This window comes from Lepidochelys olivacea (assembly GCF_965140295.1).
Source record: "Lepidochelys olivacea isolate rLepOli2 genome assembly, chromosome: 4".
In the NCBI taxonomy this organism is placed as follows: domain Eukaryota; kingdom Metazoa; phylum Chordata; order Testudines; family Cheloniidae; genus Lepidochelys; species Lepidochelys olivacea.
Genome location: NC_140414.1, coordinates 131,069,250 through 131,093,328, shown reverse-complemented (window position 1 = coordinate 131,093,328; position 24,079 = coordinate 131,069,250). Strand labels below are relative to the sequence as shown.

At 44.7% G+C, this 24,079-nt stretch overlaps 1 protein-coding gene across 5 annotated transcripts in view; it reads left to right on the top strand.

Moving 5' to 3' along the window:
- Nucleotides 1–24,079, top strand: part of NSD2 (nuclear receptor binding SET domain protein 2) — a 151,352-nt gene that overhangs the window by 99,987 nt on the left and 27,286 nt on the right. For all 5 annotated transcript variants that reach the window (XM_084626525.1, XM_084626523.1, XM_084626522.1 and 2 more), the window contains 6 exons: nt 4,689–4,812; nt 5,801–6,001; nt 8,492–8,671; nt 11,008–11,164; nt 18,524–18,729; nt 23,934–24,037. In XM_084626525.1, coding sequence (XP_084482651.1) covers nt 4,689–4,812; nt 5,801–6,001; nt 8,492–8,671; nt 11,008–11,164; nt 18,524–18,729; nt 23,934–24,037 — 972 coding nt within the window. The remainder of the gene's footprint in view (nt 1–4,688; nt 4,813–5,800; nt 6,002–8,491; nt 8,672–11,007; nt 11,165–18,523; nt 18,730–23,933; nt 24,038–24,079) is intronic.

The window sequence follows — 24,079 nt, the reverse complement described above, 5'->3', positions numbered from 1 at the left end:
CGGCTCCGCTCGTGGCACCAAAGGGGAAAACCACTGGGGTGCTGCAGCATAGACTGGTGTAACACCCCAAGTTGCTGGATCGCAGGTGCAATTCCCTGTTGCTGTGACCTCGAGACCCAGCGCAGCAGCCTGTCTCGCCAGCCGGAAGGCCTAGATCTCCATCAATATCCCCTTCTACTAGGCAAGGGACTCCGGTCTCACGGCGCAGCTCCCCGTACTGACGACCCTCTGGCCATAGGTCGCCTAGATGCTGAACACCCTCTCCCATAAGGTCTCCTTGTCGTTGGCCTCTATCCTGGAGGTCTCATTCGGGATCTCGGCGTCATTCGTGTTCGCCTTGGTACCATTCCTCTGGCAGGCGGCGTTACTCCTGTCTCCCCTGTTGATTGCCTACCAGGCTCAGTAGGCAGACCTAGGCCTCAATGGACCCGCCATGGTCACCGGAGGGACAGTAGTCAGGGTTGGACTGATTTTTAACCCGTTGTCAAGACGTGGCGACTTCCCTCCAACTCAGGAGAGCAAGGTGGCTCCGGCCATGGTTCCAACACAGCAGGGGCTGTAGCCCCCCCAAGTTACGGTACTGGAACCCGTGGGAGGTGCTGATGATGCCGGTCCAGTACTCCCAACCCCTCCTGGCTGCATTGGGCCAGCTGAGGTACTGCCAGTGCCGTAATCAGAACACGGTTCCATGGTGGAAGCAGAGCCCGTGCACCCAGACCCTGGCATTGAGGGAGCCTTCCCCTGACAAGGGAGGGGGTGACACCATCTCTCAGGTGACACAATCGTCCTCATCATCCCCAAATGAGGCGTTGGCCAGACCCTCCCATACCAGAAGTCCCCCAGACGAATTTAAGGAGCACCAGGCCCTCTTTGAATGGGTGCCTGAAAATCTAGGTCTGCAGATTGAGAAGGTCACTGAGGAGGCAGACAACCTCTTCAGTGTCATCTGAGCCACCACACTGGCAAAAATTGCATTGCCCGTTCACCCAGGTGTGCTCAAAATAACCAAATCAGTGTGGCAAACCCCTCATCTATTCTGCCAACATGAAAGAAAGTGGAAAAGAAATACTATGTCCTTGCAAAGGGCTTAGAGTATCTATCCACTCATACCCACACAGCATCGTTGGTTGTGTCTGTGGTGAATGAAAAGGACAGGCAGGGTCACCGCTGTGGAACGCCAAAAAATGAAGTCAAAAGACTCAACTTATTCAGCAGGAAAGTTTATTCGACAGCCAGCTTACAGTTTAGGGTCTCTAAGCACCATGCCCTGCTGGGACGTTATAACTTTAAGCTGTGGGACTCCCTTAATAAGTTCACGAAGGCCCTTCCACAGGATTGTGTCCAAGAGTTTGCTGCATTGGTGAGCAAAGGCATGGTGGTGGCCCCGGGAGTCTTCCAGGTGGCCTGGGACGCGATGGACTCGGCTGCTAGGGTGGTCTTATTGGCAGTGGCCATGAGACGTAACTCCTGGTTGCAGGCTTCTGGGCTGTCCCAAGAGATGCAGACCATAATCAAGGACCTGTAGTTCAAGGGTTCGGTGCTCTTTTCTGAGCTAACTGACTCTAGGCTCCGTGGGCTCAAGGACTCCCGAGACACCCTCCAATCCCTGGGCTTGCACACCCCTCAGCAGTCCAGGAAGCCGTTCCATCCTCTGCCTCTTCCGACGCAGTCTAGGTCCTGCAGGGCTCCCAGGTCTGGCTTCTACAGATGAAAGGACAAAGGGCCTAAGAGGCTACACCTTGCAGTTTATAGCCTACCATCCCTCCCACCCTCCTTCCCCATCCGTCTTCAGGGACCTTTCTCACAAGCAACTCCTCATTCAGGAGATCAAAAGCCTCAACCAACGTCAGAGAACTCAGGGCTGTTTGACTAGCCTGCCAAGCCTTCTACCTCATATACAAGACAGCGTGGTTCAGGTCCTGACGGACAACATGATTACGGTGTTCTTTATCAACAGGCAGGGCCGATCCTGGTTGTCTGCCCTTTGCCAGGAAACCTTCTGGCTCTGGGACTTCTGCCTACATCACAACATCCATCTCATGGCTGCTCACCTTCCAGGGTCCAAGAACGCTTTGGCAGATCGCCTCAGCAGGATGTTCTCGTCTCGCCACAAGTGGTCCCTTCATCTGGAGGTGGTCAGTTCCATCTTCCGCAGGTGGGGAACTCCCTGGGTGGACCTGTTCGTGTCCAGGCAAAACAGGAAATGCCACGTTGTCTTCTCGACTGGGGGCATGGACAGAGGAACCCTGTTGGACGCCTTTCTGCTCCTGTGGTCGGAGGCTCTGATGTAAGCCTTCCGTCCGGTGCCGTTGCTACCCAGGGTCCTCATGAAAATCAAACAGGACAGGGTGAGGGTCATCCTCAGGGTGCCGGCGTGGCTGCGCCACTGTCTGCTGGACCTCTCAGTGGTGATCCCATTCCAGCTACCACTCAGGTTGGACCTGTTCTCCCAGAACCATGGCAGTCTTCTGCACCCAACCTGGCGGTGTTATATCTGACAGCTTGGCTGCTGCGTGGCTAAACACACAGGAGCAGCAGTGTTCAGCCGAGGTTCAGTGCGTTCTGTTGGTAAATAGGAAGTCCTCCACCAGAGCGAACAACCTGGCCAACTGGAAACAATTCACCTGCTGGATTGCAGACAGGTGTTCATCCCGAGCGGGCTTCGCTGCAGCTTATTCTGGACTACATCCTGCACCTTAAGTTCCAGGGCTTGTCCCTCTCATCGATCAAGGTCCATCTAGTGGCCATCTTGGTCTTCCACCCGCCGTTCGAGGGCAGGTCAGTTTGTGCTCAGGATATCACGGCCAGATTCCTTAAGGGCCTAGAGTGCCTCTACCAGCATGTCAGGGACCCCGTCCCTCCGTGGAACTTGAATCTGGTGCTGTCGCAGTTTCCAGGTCCTCCCTTTGAGCTGCTGGCTCCCTCCTTCTCCTCTCCTGGAAGGTTGCATTCCTGGTTGCGGTGATGTCGGTCCACCAGGTATCCGAGATCCGGGTGTTCACCTTGGAGCCACCTTACATGGTCTTGCACACAGTCCAACTAAGGCCGCATCTGGCGTTGCTTCCCAAGGTAGTCTCATTCGAGTTTCATTTGGAGCCAGGACATTTACTTACCAGTCTTGTTTCCGAAGCCACATAGGTCTGAGGAGGAGTGCAGGCTACATGCCCTAAACTTCAGAAGGGGCTCTGCCTTCTATATTGACCAGACCAAGCCGTTCCATAAGTCAACGCAGTTATTCGTCATTGTGGCCGACAGAATAAAAGGTCGCCCTGTATCCACTCAAAGAATAGTTTCTTAGATCCCTGCCTGCATTCTCGTCTGCTATGACCAAGCGAAGGTGCCATCCCCGGCGATTGTCACCACCCACTCAACCAGGGCACAGGCTTCTTCGGCAGCCTTTCTGGCTCATGTGCCTATCCAGGACATCTGTAGAATGGCCACCTGGTCATCTGTCCACAATTTTCCGTCCCATTATGCACTGACCCAGTAGGCCTGGGATGATACTGGCTTCGGTAGGGCAGTGCTGCAAGCCGCTAAGCTGTGAACTCCGAGCCCACCTCCATGGATACTGCTTGTGAGTCACCTAAAATGGAATCTACATGAGCAAGCACTCAAAGAAAAAACAATTACCTGCCTTTTCGTAACTGTTGTTCTTTGAGATGTGTTGCTCATGTCCATTCCATTTCCCGCCCTCCTACCTCTCTGTCGGAGTTGCCGGCAAGAGGGAACTGAGAGGACACAGGGCCAGCAGTGCCTGATATATCAACATATGGGAGCACCACTCATACTGGCCCTACGGATACCGCTAAGGCAGAAATCTCTGACAACGCGTGCACACACCTAAAATGGAATGTTTCAGAGTAACAGCTGTGTTAGTCTGTATCCGCAAAAAGAACAGGAGTACTTGTGGCACCTTAGAGGCTAACAAATTTATTAGAGCATAAGCTTTCATGAGCTACAGCTCACTTCATTGGATGCCCCCCACTCTCCTGCTGGTAATAGCTCACCTTTCCTGATCACTCTTGTTACAGTCTGTATGGTAACACCCATTGTTTCGTGTTCTCTGTGTATATAAAATCTCCCCACTATATTTTCCACTGTATGCATCCGATGAAGTGAGCTGTAGCTCACAAAAGCTTATGCTGTAATAAATTTGTTAGTCTCTAAGTTGCCACAAGTCCTCCTTTTCTTTTTGCTAAAATGGAATGGACATAAGCAACACATCTCGGAGAACAACAGTTATGAAAATGCAGGTGAGCGCTTTTTATTCATGTGCCAATGCTGACAATTCAGGCATGGAAGTATCACAAGGCCTAGCATGTTAAGTTAATGATTCCTGGTAAGGAGAAAATAAGGTTGCTTTTAACCTTACATAGTCTGCAATTTCCACATGTAGGAAAATTGTTTAAAATCTTTTTGTATTTAATAGATTGAATCTACATTATTTAGCGCTCTGTGTGTGTGTGTGTCTAGAGGGCGTGCATGTAAATATTTTGTGTTTACTAAATACATCCTAGATATTTGTAGGAATGGAAAAAACATTTCTGCTTGGAAACTAGATAATCTGATGGTTGTAGCTCCACTTCAGATAGGAAGAGTGAGAGGAGAAGTGGGTGAGAGAAATAATGAAGAAAATAATTAATCCTATATGCGTATTTTTAACGCTCAATACTTTTCTGATTTAAAAGCTGTGTGAAAAACCAGGTGATCTCCTGCTGTGTGAAGGCCTATGCTTTGGAGCTTTTCATGTAAGCTGCCTTGGGCTCCCTGGAAGACCAGCAGGAAAATTCATTTGTCGTGAATGTACATCAGGCAAGTCTTGTCCACTTCTGTTAATAAAAAGCCATAGTAGTCATATCATTTGTCCTAACAAATCTTGTTAGCTCAGAGTATGTATATCTGAAGGAACCATTTTTCTTCTGGTGCCAGGCAGGATGGGAGCTCACATTACCATTAATTTTGTCTCTTCGTGTAAGTGCTAGAATATCCAGGTACCCAGCATTTTTAGTTGAAACTACGTGCACCCTGAGCTAGTTTAGCATGTGCAGTGCATAATCATAACACCTGCAGAATACTTGTCATCATATGTAATTCCAGAAGACTCAAAACCTGTGGAAAGCATAAGTCCTACAATCAGGTAAAAGAAGTAGGTTCAACAATTCCTGTTCTTTTTTTTTGGTCTGTTTTTCCCCTTAATCTTCTCATTTTTCAATCTCCTCTTCATCCTATAAAAACCCTAACTGTACTTCTTGCTATTAATCTTGGTTGCTTTTTCTCCTGTAATAATTACTACTGGTTTATAATACTTAAACATGACTTAAAAATTATTATAGTCCTGTTGCATCTTCAAACAGAAAACATACTGAACCTTGTTGAAGAAAACTGTGAAGCATAATAATGAAGTTTTCAAGACCTGGTTTTCAAGTGGCACAGAAATAAGCTTCATAAACTTTCTCACATTGTAGGCTGATCTTAGCTTCTGCAGAATCACAGACAACCAATGTTATTTACTTCATTGTTAAAAACAATTGCCCTTATTGTACTCCTGTGGTCGTTAGAGGTTCGTTAAATAAGAACATGTAAGCAAGTCAGTGATTGAGGAGTTGGAGTTTAACTGTGTACAATTTAAACAGTAATTGATTTATATTGTAGTTATATTTTATTTGATTTGTTTTGGGATGGGTAGATTAGAAGCCCTTTAATTCTCAAAGTTATATGTTCCCCCCCACTGCCAAAAATAGCCTAAGTACAGAAACTCAAGTAAGAAATAGGATGTTACTTTTCTTACTTTTATTTTTAGGTGTTCACACGTGTTTTGTGTGTAAGGAGAGAAAGGCAGATGTGAAACGCTGCATTGTATCCCAGTGCGGTAAATTCTACCATGAAGCTTGTGTGAGAAAATTTCATCTTACTGTGTTTGAGAACAGAGGTTTTAGATGTCCTCTCCACAGCTGTGTGAGCTGTCATGTTACTAACCCCTCAAATCCAAGAATATCAAAAGGTATTCCTTCATTTTTTTCAGAATTTTTTAATGAACTTTGAGTTGCTATTGTTTTTGTTGTACATAAAGAATTAAAGGTACCTCTGCTAATTGAGCTATTAATCTTGTTCAACTCAGTGAACATACTTTATTATAGTGATGTGGTAGGAGAACTCTGGTTATAATTAAAGAGGCGCTTTCACTTGAAGCCCTAGTTACAGTTTTCTGAAAAAAAATTATCTTCAGATTTATGTATTTCATGATGGATCCCTGATCAAAAGTAATTTTTTTCCTAAGATGAGTAAAATTCCATATGGCTACTTCTTCTTTATGTACTTATTTTATCTATAACAATAAAAATTAGGGCTGTCAAGTCATTAAAAAAATTGATTGCACAATTAATCACACTGTTAAATAATACAGTGGTCACAAACCGGTTGATCATGATTGACTGGTCGATCCTGGAGACTCCCAGTGGATCGCTATCTCCAGCCACTAAAAGTCCGGCGGTGTAGTGGGGCTCCCTTCCTGCCCTGGCCCCACACTGTTCCCGGAAGCGGCCAACATACCTCTGCAGCCCCAGGGGAGGAGGGGGAAGGGGTCTCCGTGCACTGCTCCTGCCTGTAAGCACCACCCCTGCAGCTCCCATTGGCCAGGAATGGGGCCTATAGCCAATGGGAGCTGCAGGGGCAGTGCCTGCAGAGGGGTAAGGCGCGGAGCCACAGACATGGCCCGTCCCGTTCCCCTCACATACACACCCAGGTGTCGTAGGGGCATGTTGGTCCCTCCTGAGAGCAGCGTGGGGCCGGGGCAGGCAGGGAGTCTGTCTTAGCCCCGCTGTGCCACCAATCGGGAGCCACCCAAGGTCAATGCCACCTGGCGGGAGCCTGCACCTGAAACCCCTGACCCTCCTCCCAGAGCCAGGATCCCATACCCTCTCCTGCACCCCAACACCCTCCCCCAGGCTCAGTAAAACAGAGCAGAAGACATACAATTCTCCCCCAAGGAGTTCAGTCACAAATTTAATTAACGCATTATTTTTTTAACAAGTGTCATCCACATGGAAGCATGTCCTCTGGAATGGTGGCCAAAGCATGAAGGGGGGATACAAATGTTTAGCATAACTTGTAGCTAGCATTGCAAGGTATTTACAGGCCAAACTGCCATGCAAACGCATGTTCTCACTTTCAGATGATGTAAATAAGCAACCAGCATTATCTCCCCTAAATGTAAACAAACTTGTTTGTCTTAGCAGTTGGCTAAACAAGAAGTAGGACTGAGTGGACTTGTAGGCTCTAAAGTTTTACATTATTTTGTTTTTGAGTGCAGTTATGTAACCAAAAAAAAAAATCTACATTTGTAAGTTGCACTTTCACAATAAAGAGATTGCACTATGGTACTTGTATGAGGTGAATTGAAAAGTACTATTTCTTTTGTTTATCATTTTTACAGTACAAATACTTGTAATAAAAAATAGTAGTGTAAAGTGAGCACTGTCAACTTTGTATTCTGTGTTGTAATTGAAATCAATGTATTTGAAAATGTAGAAAAATATCCAAAAATATTTAATACATTTTAGTTGATATACTATTGTTTAACAGTGCAATTAAAACTGCGATTAATCGTGATTAATTTTCTTTAGTTAATCGCGTGAGTTAACTGTGATTAATCAACTGCCCTAATAAAAATTTTTTTTTTCCCACCTTGATAATTCAGAACAACTCAAGGAGGAGTGTGTGCTATGTGTAAAGTAGAAAAATGGTTGGAAAAAATGTTAAAATAGACTGAAATGCCATAAGGCACCTATGTAGTATACCACTTTTATTACTGCTTCAGGCCCCATTCCTTCAGCACTTGCATATATAGTCTTGTTAGTGTTAGCTGAACTACTCATACGAATGAGTACTTACGTGAGTAAGAGTAGCAGAATTTGCCCTTTCGTATGTGCCAATTATGTGCAGATCTCCACACATATATTCAATATTGAGTGTATTATTTGGAAAACTACATGTAGAAGTACACGCATAATTATCTGTCATTATATGTATTCTTACTTGTGCCTTGTCAAGTTGTGCCAGTCATGTGTCAAAATAAATACTGAAAGGTAGACATCTCTTTCCTAAACAGCCTAGAAATTAAATATGACAGATATGGGAGAATGCAAGTGAGAGAGCGTTGGGAATATTTATATAAATAATATAGAGCAATGAAATGCTTAATTTGGAGACCCTTTGGTGAAGCTCTTCACATTAGAATGTTACAGTGCCTTTAATTCAGTGTGGGATCTCATCTTCCTTAAAAGCAAAACTCTGTGCAGAAAACCTGCATTAATTCAATATTCTGATCGAATTTAAAGGCACAGTTTTTAAAGATATGGTGTTTGTTACATTTTGTATGTATGTTTATAGGCTACATTATGCAGCAATAAAACACATTTTTTTGCATGATATCTGCAGCCCAGTTAAATCGCAAGTTAAGAAAGATAACATAGAAGCATTCTTCTTTTGCTAGGCAAAATGATGCGGTGTATTCGCTGTCCTGTCGCTTACCATGCTGGAGATGTTTGCATTGCTGCAGGGTGTGCAGTGATCACTTCCAACAGCATTGTTTGTACCAATCATTTCACTGCCATGAAAGGAAAAAGTCATCATGCGCACATCAATGTGAGCTGGTGCTTTGTGTGCTCAAAAGGTAAATCGATATACAAATCTTTATTTTATTATTTTACTAAAAGTATAATCAACATCTAAATATTCATTTTTCACTTTAATGTGTTTTATTAAGATATTTAAAGAAAAACACCAGACACATGGTGTAACTTCAGATTTCTTCAAAGTGTTGTTGAAGGTGTTGGAGTATCTTGTTAGCTGCAGGTGGCAAGTTCTTTAGGTTTTTTTGCTTGCACTTTGTCCAACTACCCTTTGATTTAATTGTTAGGCAGAGAAGCTTAATGAGTGCAGCCAGTGTGCACAGTGCTGATTAGAACATGGAGGAAGCAAACTACCACACCTGATGACAAATTAAATAAACACTGTGGAAGCTTGTTAAGCCACAGTTTGCTTAGCTTCCCACTTGAAAATTCATGCACGCTGTGACAGGGTGCAACCTGGAAATGTGGTATGTCTCACCAACCTGGGCTTCCTCTCACACTGTGTTGGTGTGACAAGCTGTAGACCTCCCCAGGTACTGCACTTAACACAGACGTCCAAAGGCAGGGACACACACAGCTGCATTACATGAATACTTTTGCTAGCCACTCATGAATCAACAATAGAGAGGCTCCAGCCAATTCCCCACACATCCCAAGTCCTATGACCCAAGAACATAAGAATGGCCATACTGGGTCAGACTAAAGGTCCATCCAGACCAGTATCCTGTCAGCTGACAGTGGCCAATGCCAGGTGACCCAGACGGAGTGAACCTAATAGGTAATGATAAAGTGATCTCTCTCCTGCCATCCATCTCCACCCTCTGACAAACAGAGGCTCGGGACACCATTCCTTATACATCCTGGCTACTAGCCATTTATGGATTTAACCTCCATGAATTTATCTAGTTCTGTTTTTAAACCCTATTAAAGTCCATAGCTGTACCATCTTGCCCTGATCAGAAGGCTGACCAGTGTAAGTTTATTACCCAGTCCACCACCTCAATGTGGAGAGGACATGCACCAGCTCTCGTTCCTGAGTAGATTTCCCAAGCACTTCAAACAAAACTCACTGTTTTAGGTAAAATATAAAACAGATTTATTAACTACAGAAAGATTTTAAGTGACTATACGTGGTAAGCATACAGATCAAAGTTGGTCACCTAAGAAATAAAAGTAAAATCGCAATCTGAGTTCTATAAACTAGACAGGATATGAATTAAGTAGTTTCTTACCCTGATGGTATAGTTCCTTAATACACAAGCTGGGATTCTCCTTTCCAGCCTGGAACCACCTCCCCAGTTCAGTCTTTGTCTCCAGATGTGTTTCCAGGTGTTGAGTTGTGGGGGGAGAGAGGAGAAATGATGATGTCACTTCCCCTCCTTTATAGGATCCTCCAGCTTGCTGGAAAGATCTTTTGCTATGAGGTGAGTCAAGTAGTCTCCATTGTCTACGTGTTCTTTCTGAGAGGTCTCCATCGTATATAGTTCCTGGGGTAGTCCTTGTGCGCATGTATTCCCCTTACTGGGCCATCAACGCTGTCTGGCTTCTCCATTGTTGTACCTGAAAGGCTGGCTGTGGGTGTTGCCCAACATATTTCAGTAACACACACATATAGCAAAACTTCATAATTTCTCATACAATGATAGCACATACAATCCAACCAGATATTAATGTTCAACAGATCAAGACTTTTAAAATGATACCTCACAAAGCATGCTTTGCACAAAACACATCATAATTATATCACCATGGTGAATATGGGGTTGCCAGAGTGTTGCTTTGGGGTACCGAATGTGACACATGTAAAATAGTGATGTGATATCCCTCTCCTCGATAAAATTTTATTGGAAAAATTCTGTAGATACTAATTTTTATTAAAATTTTATATACTGTTAAGCATCGTCATAAATTAAAATGGAATTGTTAAAATGGAGTAATTACAATTTGTGATGCATTATCCTAGCTTTTATTTCACTGTTAGTTCACGTGCTAATTTGTGAGACAAGGCGAGTGAGGTAATATTTTTTATTGGCCCCACATCTGTTGCTGTGAGAGACAAACTTACACAGAGCTCTTCTTCAGGTCTAGAAAACTCACTCAGAGTGTCACAGCTAAATAGGACTATAAAAACACAGCATATTGCTAATTTGTATAATTTAGTAATCCAAGTTGTCTGTTCACCCAAGTAAATGAGGATTTCTGTGGCTTTTTCATATGAATGGGTGATATTCATTTGTTGCAGATCAGTATGTTCTAACCAGTTTTTTTAAAAATGTAGTATGCAGTTACATGCTATTGTGATTTAAATCAGACTGAAATGCTAAACTTTTTTTCCCCCTTGAAACTTAAACTTTCAATCTTTTTTTTTTTTGTACAGGAGGAAGCCTGTTGTGCTGTGAGTCATGTCCTGCAGCGTTTCACCCAGACTGTTTAAATATTGAAATGCCAGATGGTAGCTGGTACTGCAATGACTGTAGGGCAGGAAAGAAACTCCGTTTCCAGGATATCATTTGGGTCAAACTGGGAAATTACAGGTCTGACTAATGGACTTACATTTTTTCATTTAATATAAATATAATATAATATAAAATTACTTTTGCTGAAAGTAACTTGAAAACAAGTTTTGTGTGTGGAAATCTGTTAAACTAGGGGGTTGCATGCGTTGGTGCTTTTTGAGGCCAAGGTCACAGCATGAACCACGGGTTCCTTGCTTGACTCCTTTTCTCCCCCACAACTGTTCTGTGTGCTACCCTGTCATCCTCTTCTATTTCAGGGTCTCCCAGCAACTAGGGGCTCTGTGCGCCCCTCAATTCTCTGCCCCTCCTCCTGGCCAGGAGCTGTTTATCCCATGCCCTTTTTCCCCATACTCTTGTGACCCATTCTCCCCTTGCCCCATGCAGGGGCTCTGTGTGTCCCCTCTCCCTTACCAGGGATCCCCATTTCCCCCATGCTAGGAGCTGTGTGTGTCCCCCATTTCCCTTGAAACTGCTCCTATCTTAGCCTACCTGTGTCTAGACTAGAGTGTCACCCACTGCTTCTGTAGGCCAAGCTCATGGCACACATCAATAGTTCCTTGTATCCCTCTCTCATTTGAGTGATGTTCCCTATTGTATTCCACTAATGGTTATGCACATGCACCCTGAGCTTTTGAAAATAGTATTGTCCGTTGGTCCGCACATGTGCCCTTGCTCTATCTCCATGGTTTTGATTGAGGTGATAAAAGGCAAGGTGGACTGACCAGACCCCTCAGTTCCTTCTCACCACCATATGGTCCGATTCAGAGAGTTATCTGTTCTCTAGTCTCTTGTGACGCACCTTCCTCAATACAGGAAAAAAAGACTGTTTTATGCTTGTATACAGTTCAGTGTTTTGTTATTTTTGTAGTAGTTTTAGTGTTAGCAGTAGGTTTTAGGATTTTAAGGACTTTGGGATACTGTTTTACTGACCCCCTTCGTTCCCCAGCACCCACGCTTGGGTACTGGATTATGCTGAAGACTCCAGGGTTCAAGATCTGCACTTCCTGCCCTTGCTCATTTTTGATCAGTGACGAGCACCAATGCTGCCTTTACTGCTTGGGGGAAGTCCACGTTGCATCAAGGTGCAATATCTGTCTCTCCTTCCCAGCCCATACCTAGAAAGGCTGGGCTCTCCGCTTCAAGAAGCACCTCATAGAGATTGCCATGAGGCCGTGGTTGGATCTAGACCACGGAACCCCCCTGTACATCGGCTTGAGCAGTCGAGGAGCACGCCTCCTACTGCGGAGTCCCAATCTGGTTCTCCCAGTGGTAAGGACCCCATGCCAGGGACTAGCCATGAGGCAAGGAAGCATGTCATAAGCGTGGCAGTAAATCTTCCTTAAGGCCCGAGAAGGACTTTGCATCCTCTAAGTCATGGAAAAGCAGTGCGTTCCCAGGCTCACAAGCATGGCAAGAAGTCGCATAGAACGCTGGACCTGCTGGTCCTAGTTACTGAGCCGTGTGCGCCTTCTGGATCGGTACCACCAAAGTCACAAGAATCATCGGTTCTGAGGCAGTTCTCCGTTCATGAACTGTTTGTCCTGGATGAGGTGATATCGCCACGTCTCCCAGTGCATTTGCCTCATAAGAGACCCCACTCCCTTGCATTGGACTTGCTGCCTTTAGATTGTGTTCCTGAGCGCACCCCTGTGACTCACTTGGTTCTGACAGCACTGCAATTCAAACAAGGCTGTGACTTCTCAGCATTGGAGATGGAACACCAGGTCCGCCTCTCCTGTACTGCTGACATAAATACCAGAAGGTTTAACCTACTCAGTAGCAATATCATCTCTTTCCTCAGCACAGGAGCCACTGGTACCCCATTCTGTGTTGTCCACTGCAGCAACTGCCAGATCTTTCTGGTTGGCTGTACTGTGTCTTGGCCCCAATATCCCCCCCTTCAGAACTTTCCCGAGAGGAGCCCCCCATCTCGCCACTCGGGCCTTCATCTATTAGATGTTTGGAACCAGGGTTGGGAAGATGCACCGGCTAGCCTGACTCCGGTGCCGCCGGATCTGGAGCTGTTCCCATTGTCTCCAGATGCAGCAATGTAAATTCCTTCCTCCCCATCCCAGCCAACTACTGCCAGTTCCTGGAATTGATATAGAGGGTGGCTGATGCCTTCCACATTTCACTGGAGGAGGTGCAGGACAGCCAACATCAAATACTTGACATTCTTCATGCATTGTTTCCAGCTAGGGCGGTGCTACCAATCAACAGTGCCATTCTTCAGCAGGCACGCACTGTCTGGGATACCCTGGCCACTTGCGCGCACACCTTGAAGGGGGCAAAAAAAGATATGCTCCTCTAAAAAGGATCTGAGTTTCTGTTTTCTCACGCCTCACCCAATTCCCTGGTTATTCAGGCTGCTACTGAATGGGCTAGGCAACAACACCTGCATTCCACTCTGACAGATAAGGAGGATAAGAGATTTGACCTCCTAGGTCATAAGGTCTTTTCTTCAGCCAGCCTTCAGTTTCTCATCTCTAATTACCTGGCATTACTGGCAATATATGACTTTTTGAATTATGGCCAGTTAGACCTTGTGGACAAGCTTCCCCGGCAGGATCATACCTGCTTCCAGGTTATTTTAGAAGAAGGCAAACTGGTCGGCAAGACAACACTCCAGCCGCAGTAGATTCGGCGGACACATTTTTGCGCACTGTGGCCACAGGAATTGTCATGAGGAGGATGCACTAGTCTCATTTCCCAAGGGAGATACAGAACACAATTGAGGACCTCCCTTTTGATGAATCTCACCCCTTTACCCAGAAGACTGATTCCCTGCTCTCCCTTAAAGACTCTAGAGCCACCCTGCAATTGCTTGATATTTCTACACCAGCTCCCAAGTACAAATTCTATTGTCCACTCCAGCACAATAGTACAGAGCTCCTCAGTTCTTCTATCTGAGCCTCCCCATAAGCATTGAAATATCCAGTGGCCCCATCTGCCTGGTCCGTCAGCACAGTCTTCGACATCACACACTCCATGTTTGAGTAAGCGATATTTCTGAGCGCCTTTTAAGAGAGCTATCAACCACCTTGCACCCCACAGTTACCCACCCTCTTTGGGAGCTACCTAGCACTCTTTTTCTACCAGTGTGGAGTGAGGTCTTGGATGTCATTCAGATATGGCTATACGATCATGTTCATGATGATACCTCCATCCATATCCCCTGTCCTGATCCCACCTTCGAGACCACTTTCATGACAGTATCCTCGCCCTAGAGATGGACTTCTTCTTTCAGAGAAGAGCAATAGAACCTGTTCCCACAGCCTTTCAGGGTGCAGGGGTCTTCTCTACCTATTTCCTGGTACCCAAGAAAAAGGGAGGATGGAGACCAATCCTAGATCTCAGTCATTTCACACACTTCATACACAAGCCAAAGTTTTGTATGGTCACTCTTGCAGCCATCATACCCTTGCTAGAAAGAAGCATGTGGTTTATTTCTCTCAATATGCAGGGCACTTACTTCCATGCAAATATCCATCTAACCCTTTCTCTACTTGGCCACATGATGGCGTGCACATACATCACCCCATTCGCTCACCTTCACTTCCGCTGTCTACTGCTGTGGCTACAGAGAGTCCATTCCTGAGGCTCCATTCCATGGACAACCTATTGACTGTCCCCCACCCCCAAGGTTCTTTCCTCCCTTTGGTGGTGGACAGACCCAGCTCAGGTGTGCACCGGGATGTCTTTTCTTCTGTCCTCCCCAAGCACAACGCTTGACAGATGGGGTGCCCATGTGGGTGAACACATTATACAAGAAAAGGAGGACTTGTGGCACCTTAGAGACTAACCAATTTATTAGAGCATAAGCTTTCGTGAGCTACAGCTCACTTCCTCAGATGCATATCGTGGAAACTGCAGCAGGCTTTATATATACACAGAGAATATGAAACAATACCTATTCCCACCCCACTGTCCTGCTGGTAATAGCTTATCTAAAGTGATTTCCAGCACAAATCCAGGTTTTCTCACCCTCCACCCCCCCACACAAATTCACTCTCCTGCTGGTGATAGCCCATCCAAAGTGACAACTCTTTACACAATGTGCATGACAATCAAGCTGGGCTATTTCCTGCATAAATCCAGGTTCTCACATCCCCCCCCCACCCGGGGTGGGGGGATGTGAGAACCTGGATTTATGCAGGAAATAGCCCAGCTTGATTGTCATGCACATTGTGTAAAGAGTTGTCACTTTGGATGGGCTATCACCAGCAGGAGAGTGAATTTGTGTGGGGGGGTGGAGGGTGAGAAAACCTGGATTTGTGCTGGAAATCACTTTAGATAAGCTATTACCAGCAGGACAGTGGGGTGGGAATAGGTATTGTTTCATATTCTCTGTGTATATATAAAGCCTGCTGCAGTTTCCACGATATGCATCTGAGGAAGTGAGCTGTAGCTCACGAAAGCTTATGCTCTAATAAATTGGTTAGTCTCTAAGGTGCCACAAGTCCTCCTTTTCTTTTTGCGAATACAGACTAACACGGCTGCTACTCTGAAACCTGACATTATACAAGGGAGTTGAACCGTTTGGGAATCCAGGATGCACATCAACGTCCTGGAACTTCAGATGATGAGAGCAGCATGTCATGCATTTCTCCTCTCCCATCTGCTCCCGTCATGTTCGGGACCACCGCCACCATTTACTACATAAAAAAGCAAGGGGGCATAAGGTCACCAGTGCTTTTTTGCAGAAGCAGTTCTCTTCTGGAAATGGTGCATCGCACACAATATTCTGTTGTCAGTGGCTTATCTCCCAGGGACTCAGAATATGATTGAGGATGCTCTCAGCAGGAATTTCATGGCCGACCACAAATGGGAGCTGCACGACTCTGTGGTAACGGGCATTTTTGACCATTGCGGGACTCGAAACAGGGATCTTTTTGCCTCCCACGCTAACACCAAATGCTTCCAGGACTGTTCCAGGGATGGGATTGGAGCCTGTTCCCAAGGTGATGTCTCTGTCATTTGCTGGTCGAATCATATCAGTTATGCCTCTCCCCCCCCCCCCCCATCCCACCCCCATACCCTTCCTGCCCCAGGTCCTCCACAAGATTCAGCAGGAGAGAGCCATGGTCATCCTGATTGCCCTATTCTGGCCTCACCAGTTCTGGTTTCCTCTTCTTCTCTGTATGTTGAAGCATCCTCCGTTTCCACGACTGACGTTCCCTGAATTGCTCACACAACACAATGGCAGGATCAGACATCCTGATCTGCACATGCTTCACCTGAGAGCCTGGTTTTTGGATGGGCATCTTCGCTAGAATGAGTGTTCATCGGCAGTACAAGACATCCTGTCGAGTAACAGGAAAGAGTCCACGAGGTGGTCCTACAAAACCAAGTGGAAATGTTTTGCCTCCTGTTCCCATGAGGCCGCAGACATTCCTCTCCTTTTAGTCTATCTCCTGTCCCTGAAGGCGTCTGGACGCACTCTCAACTCCATTAAGGTATACATAGTCATAGTATACATAAGGTATACCTATGGTCATTAGTGCTTTCCACCCCCCTGTGGAACGGCACTCTGTTTTCCTTAGCCCATCGACTGCAAGGTTCTGAAAGGGCCTCATCTGAACATATCCTCCTATTCTCCCTGTCGTTCCCCAGTGGGACCTTAACCTTGTCCTCACAGCATTGATGAAATCGCCCTTCGAACCTCAGCCTCATGCTTCTGTTCTCTTCATGAAAGTAACCTTCCTGGTAGATATTACCTCTGTGAGAAGGGTGGATGAACTGGGGGCCATGATGGCGGACACCCCCCACAACCACCACATTCCATAAAGTTCCACCACATTCCATTTCATTCCATGAAATTTCCCTGCGCTTGCATCCCAAGTTTCTTCTGAAAGTTGTTTCTTGCTTTCACTTCAGCCAACCCATATGCTTACCTTCCTTCTTTCCAAAGCCGCACACCTCAGTGGAGGACTGCTGCCTTCACCCCTTTGATGTCTGTAGGTCCCTGGCCTTTAACCTGCAGAGGACGAAGCCGAGACTATTTGTTGCTATAGAGGAAAGGATTACAGTGCAGGCCAGCTCCACTCAGAGGATTTCTCAGTGGGTTTTGGGGTGCATCACCCTGTATCGATTATTGGGACTGTCTCCACCTCTTGGGGTATGAACCCACTCCACAAAAGTGCAAGCATCAACTATATCCACACTTCACAATATGCCACTCATGGACATATGTAGGGAGACCACGTGACATATGTAGGGAGGCCACGTGGAGTTTGGTACTTACCTTGTCTTCCCATTATGCCCTGGTGCAGGACTCTGCGATGGATGCCTCATTTAGCGTGGCTGTTCTCCGTTCCATAGTTCTGTCATCTTCCTCACACCTTCCTCCTAATTAGGTACTACTTGGCAATCACCCTCAGTTAAATACAATAGGGACAATCACTCTAAGAAGTTATTTACCCATAACTGGAGGTTCTTCAAGATGTGTGGTCCCTGTCTGCATTCCAATCGTTCACTCTTTACCCCCTGCTATGCAATTTGCAGTGAAGGAACTGAGGGTGCAGTCGGTCCACCTAGCCCTTTATTGCCTCTGTCGAAACCGTGAGGCAGAGCAAGAGTTCATGCACAGACCAAGAGACACTACTACTTTCAAAAGCTCCGGCTTGACTCAGGGCACATGTGTATAACCGTCAGTGGAATATAGATAGGGACCACACATCTCAAAGAACCTCCAGTTGCAGGTAAGTAACCTCCTCTTTCCTCCCAAGGTCTTTGTGTGCCGTTTTCATATCCCCCTCTATTTGAGACATATGTAAATATGTATTGTTAAGATTATATAATCTGTAGCTGGCTAGATTATATCTTTTCAGTTTGGAAGAGAAGGCTTTCAGGGTGTCAGCATTTTAAACTCCATTGGAACAATGAGTAGAACTGAGTTTGAGGGGCAGAGTGTTTTGCTGGAAGGTATTAATGGAACCATCAACCAGTTCTTTGATCTATAGACAATTAAAGACCTGGTTAAAGCTGTTGGTTTTGTTACTCAGATGTGAGCAGCTCGGTGTCCCCCAGTTTTTCCTTGTTGGTTTTTGACTTTAATCAAAATCAATAAGATGTTCTACCCATTGATACCTAGAACATTCCTTGAAATTTGAGAATTGATTGGATGCAGTGTTTAAAATGCCACTGCACTGAGAGCAGGGCCACTTTTGGGGGGGAGGGGGTAGGTTTAAAACTGCTCTATTGTGTTTTGTTGTCAAGTGACTTGCACCCTTAAATCTTGTTCTACGTGACACCCTATTCACAGTACATTAAGTAATAATAATTGATTACTATTAAGCTACTGTTGCTAAATTGTCTTTTGGAGGAAGGTTTAACTAAAATGCCATCCTTTTTGTTTTATTTGTACTTCTGTGATAGATGGTGGCCTGCAGAAGTTTGCCATCCAAAAAATGTTCCCCCAAATATCCAGAAAATGAAGCATGAAATTGGAGAATTTCCAGTGTTTTTCTTTGGTTCTAAGGATTATTACTGGACACATCAAGCTCGTGTGTTTCCATATATGGAGGGAGACAGAGGAAGTAGATACCAAGGAATTAAAGGAATTGGGAAAGTCTTCAAAACTGGTATAGAGCTTTAATCAAACAATAATTAATCTTGTGGAGTGTATGCTTTGCTTTTTTTAAATAGGATACTGGGCCCAGGTCTGCTTATGTAGTATCTCACGTCACAATATACAACAGGAGAATTGTTCAGAACACTTTAGTTACTATTATTACGCTGAATTAAAAGCTTTGTTTCTGAGACTTCTAGCAGAGTATAACCTAAGCAGTGCATTGACAATTTTGCTTTTCTGATAGGCAAGCATTAAGCATAAATGACCATCCACAAAACTTTAAGAAAATTCTTTAAATATATTGACATCCTATGAATAAAGAGTGTTTTAACCATGGTACCTCCTTTTGCTGTACATTGTACTTTACAAGGATGTGTGTATAACAGAATGCTGTAACATTGAAAAACAGCAGAGGCGTAAAAGCTGATAATTATGAAGTTAGAATAAATACTACTTACTTCACTCATGCAAAGCCATTTTACATTGGCAGTTAATCTGTGAATCTGATCGTTCTTCAAGTGATGGTTCCTACACGTATTGCACATGTGGGTACACATATACCTGAATCTGGGTGCTTTTAGCAAGTAGTGTCCATTGGTCTCCACATGCGTAGTTGTTCTCCTAGTGCTCAATATCAAGAATGTAAAGGGCAGTGCAGACCAATGCCTCTCCTGTTCCTTTTCTTATTGCCACACGGCCTGAGTTGGCATCCTCCATGTTTGCTTTGATCTTCCTATACTGTGAACCTATGAATACAATTTGTAAATAGCTTTTAATAGTTTAGTTTTTTAGTGTTTTCATAGTTAACATAGTTTGTTCTCCCTGTAAAGAGGGACTGGGGTTCAAGAATTGTCTCCCCTGCTCCTGTTCCATCGTCTTCAGCGATGACCACCAGCGCTGCCTTTATTGCCTTGAGGAAGCCTATATCGCCACCAAGTGAAACATCCTTCCCTCCCCTCTGGACACAAGCTCTGGTGTCAAGGCAAAAATTATTAAGCCTAAGAAACTCTCACAGTTGAGTAGGGGATGAGAACATAGGCAGGTACATATCTGCCTCTAATAGAAAGGATCCTTCCCCATGTCGGTCAAAGTCAGGCAAGTTCTCGTGAATGGGCCCTGAAGAATTAGTTCCATATAAACCTAGCCAAGAAGGAAAGGTGTGAAGGAAGAAGTATCCAAAGATACTAGCTCCAACTCCACCCCACAACCTAATGAGCAGTACCTAATGATTCCATCTGGAAGTTCAATGCTGGGACCCCATCTGATGGCTCTGATGTTCTCCATGAGGTTTCCCCTAACATTAGACCACCTTATGATCTGATCCTCTGGTACTTTTCTTAGGAGTCCTCAAACACCAGGGAGGGACTGAAGCCTTTACCTTGCTGGAGGAGATATTCACCTTGTTCGGCACACAGTCTCCCCTAATATTGGGCCCAGCTCTTCTTAGAGATGTCCCTACACCTGGGAAAAACATATTGAGGGGAAGAGTATCCTGCCTTCTTGCAACCACAACCCAGAACATCCTCCCACTGGTACTGTCAGCATCATTGATCGAATAGGAGCCTATCATTTCATCAAGAAAAATCTGATACTACAGATGGGGTTTCTCCCCTAAGAGAAACAAGCCCAGTCGGAGGCCAAGGATAGTATTGGAACTATCCGCTTCATTCCAAATATGGCTACACAGGGGGCTTCTGGTACCCAATGCCTTGAGGCCTCCCCTCTGGTTGAGCTTTCTGGTCTTACGGAAGCTTGTGAGATCCATACAGCAGGCACCCTGGATCTGTGCAGGAAGCACACCGACCCTCCGTTCCCAACTGATGCCAGTTGGCTCCATCAGAATTTGAAGAACAGATAGCTGAGCTGGACCCATCAGTTCTGATGGTTATGTTGTCCTCCTCACTGGATGAGGCGATTGCATCCTCATCTCCCTGTCCACCCAATGACCACAAGCAACCAGGAGTTGTTGCAGAGGTCCAGGACACACAATAGGCCCTACTGGACATCATCTGGCTCTTCAAGATTGGCCCTTCCAGTTAACCAAGCCACTTTGGAACCCACCAGATCAGTATGGCACACCCCTGCCTCTTGTCCCATACCCTGAAGAGAGCCTGGAAACAATATTTTGTGCCATCTAGTGGGGAAGAGTTTTTATTCATTCATCTGGTGCCCTACTCCTTAATGGTGCAGTTGGCTACAGAAAGGTCCAGGGTGCAGTACTCCAAGACTGCTCCATTAGACAAGGTCACTAAATGCCTCAGCCTTCTGGGTAGGAAAGTATTCTCTTTGGCTAGTCTCCAGTTCAGAGTTGCTAACTACCAGGTGGTGGTAACAAAATATGGTCTCCTAAATTATGTCAAATTTGCAGACTGTAAAGACAGACTTCATAAACTCCCATATGAATCCACATGTAAGAAGCTTCTTTTCTTTTTCTTCCTTTATGCTGCTTTTCCTGGTAAGGGTCGCGGTGGCAACGTGGAGAATAGGGTGGGCCAGACCCCCCTTTCCTCGGCAACAGGTTCAATTTGCTGGGACTAAGGGTGGTCCATTGTGCCTACAATGCATTCCTCCCACTCATTTGATCTTGTTATAGCCAGATGATGTTGGACAACATAACTGTCTTCTGTGTAATCAAGCAGGGGAACAGGATACCTCCCCCTGTGTATAGACAGTCGACCTCTGGAATTAGTTAATCAGATATTACATCACTCTCTCACCAGCATACCGATATGGTCTCAGCAGACATTTTTCAACAGACCTCAAATGGGAGATTGACGATTCCTTTTTTAACGAGATGTTCAGCTCAAGGCATGGTATTCGGATGGACATCAGATGTACAGCATTCATGTTCAATAGTAGTTCAATCCAGTGTCAATCAGATCAGGAAGGAGTCCGCCAGGAAATATTATTGAGCCAAATGGGAAGCATTTCTCCTCCTTGGTCACAACATCATCAGTTGTTTCCAGTGTTCCCTACTATCCTAGTTTACTGATTGACCCTTAAGACATCAGGTCTCTTTATCAGTTCCCAATGGGTCAATCTGGCAGTAATCAGCGCTTTTCATCCTCCTATTGTGGTATCAGTGGATGTTACTTACCTGTAACTGGAGGTTTTTTGAGATGTGTGGTCCCTATCTGTATTCCATTACCCACGCGATAGCCAGATTTGCAGTAAGAAAAGGAAGTGGAGATATGTCAGTCTGCATTGTCTAATTATACTCTGTTTGGAGCACAAAGAGAACTACTACTTGTGTGTGGACCAACGGATGCGGCTTAGTAAAAATTTATGGACTCAGGCACATGGAGTACATGTGTACCTAGAGTGGAATACAGATGGGGAAACCATACATCTCAACCTCCCATTACAGGTAAGTAAACTCTAGTTTTCTTCACTTGCAGTGTAAAGAAAATTGTTTCAGCAGTCTTTGCATATTAGTCATCTGTGTAAATACCCATGTATGTTAGCTTTTGAATGTACAAGAATGCATTCTGTGAAAAACAGTTCAAGCTGGTTGGGTGGAGAAGATACACTCTTGGGTACAAAATAAATTGTGTCATTTATAATAAATACCAGCATAAGCTTGGCACACCATCTGGAGTGGCTCACGACAGTGAGTGCCAGCCTCAGGGCAGACTGTCAAGCCCAGGGCAAAACCCCCAAACTGTTATATGTTCTGTAATTGAATTTCACCAACCCAGAAACAAGTGTGAACTCCTAAAGTACTATAACACTCTTACCGTGGAGTCACAGACAGTCCCCTTGGGTATTCCAGTCTATCTTGCTACCCAGAAACGCTGGACCTTGCTTACACCAAAAATCATATCAATATTCAGGTTACTCCTAGTCCCAAAAGACTAGTCGCTTACCCGTGTCAACTGTACTTCAGATCTCAAATCAAAGAAAATGCTTGTAGCCAATCCTATAATTAACTAAAGATTTATTAACTAGGAAAAATAAATGAGAGTTATTTACAAAGTTAAAACAGGTAAAGATATACACACACAAATGAAATACAGTCTCAGGTTCCAAAAGTTGGTCGCAGCTGCTATAATATACATGCTTTATATGTCCTTTAAGGCTAACCCAAGCTAAACGGCTGGGGACTCCTTGCTTGTGCTTAGAAATCCTTGCCCCTCAGAGTTCAAGCAGCGGATGACCACAAGTTTCTTCTGGTCAGGCATTTTTATTCCCCTCCCACAGAGTTAAGACTGACAGATTTCAAGCGTCTGAGCTGTCTTATCTTCATGTGAGTGGGAGGGCAATTGACATAGTCTTTATCCTTTTATGTTACACAATGGCTCATTTGATTTCAATGGACCCTCTTTTCTGCAGCCCCAGAACTTTACAGTAGTTAATGCTTCTTTCCTGTTTGGTGAGTTACAGAATTATAGAGATTTATAATGCGAACATTTGCTATTGCTCTATAACATTGGGTACAGATAAGTGAAACTAATATATGCGGCATCCTACGAGCATAAAGTCTAAACACATTCTTCTTACTCTGATATCTATTTGAACAATATTAACCAGACTGGTTTCCAGCTATGTATTTGTTAGTGTTGATTGGGGCCTAGTGCCATGGCACGTCTGCCAGCATCACAAAGCTAAACCAAAATTTTACAACCACTACAATAAAATCCTTGTCCCAGATATCATACACTGATTAATCGTGTAAAATTCTCATGGTTCTAACTGCTCAAAGTCAATCCAAACTGGATCTTGAGGATCTCAGCTGTTTACCTCTAACCTATATTCCACTTTGAATTTAAGATCATACTGTTTCTTCTGCTTGCAATGGAGGGTGCAGGACTTCTTCCGGAATGGATATCTTTATCTTTTAAATTGGATTGTACATTGTGGCTGCATAAAGAGACAAAGAACCATACTCTTACTGAAGCATCTACATATCCCCAGCTTAGGAACAGAGTACTCATGTTTTACCTTTCCACTCAGCATTCCCAGTATGTCACTGAACTAACCCAGTTGTTTTTATTTCTTACTCTTTTATTTTAGCAATTCTTATAATATCCTTACTATAGAGAGGTGTTTCTATACAGATACTTAGATTTGTTTCTGTAGAAGGGGATTAAAGCGTCTAGAAGGAGAGGTAGAAGATACTATGGGATTAACTAAATTAAAAAACCAGGAGGGGCATGGCGGGCTACGGGGAATAATAGTCTGTCTACAAGTTCTAATGATATAACTGTTTTTTAGCCTTGCAAGAAGCTGAATCTCGATTTCGAGAAATAAAACTTCAGCGAGAAGCCAAAGAAACCCAAGAAAATGAACGTAAACCTCCACCGTACAAACACATAAAGGTAAGGTTTGAGGAACTCTGCTGTGGAGGAGAAAAAGGTGGA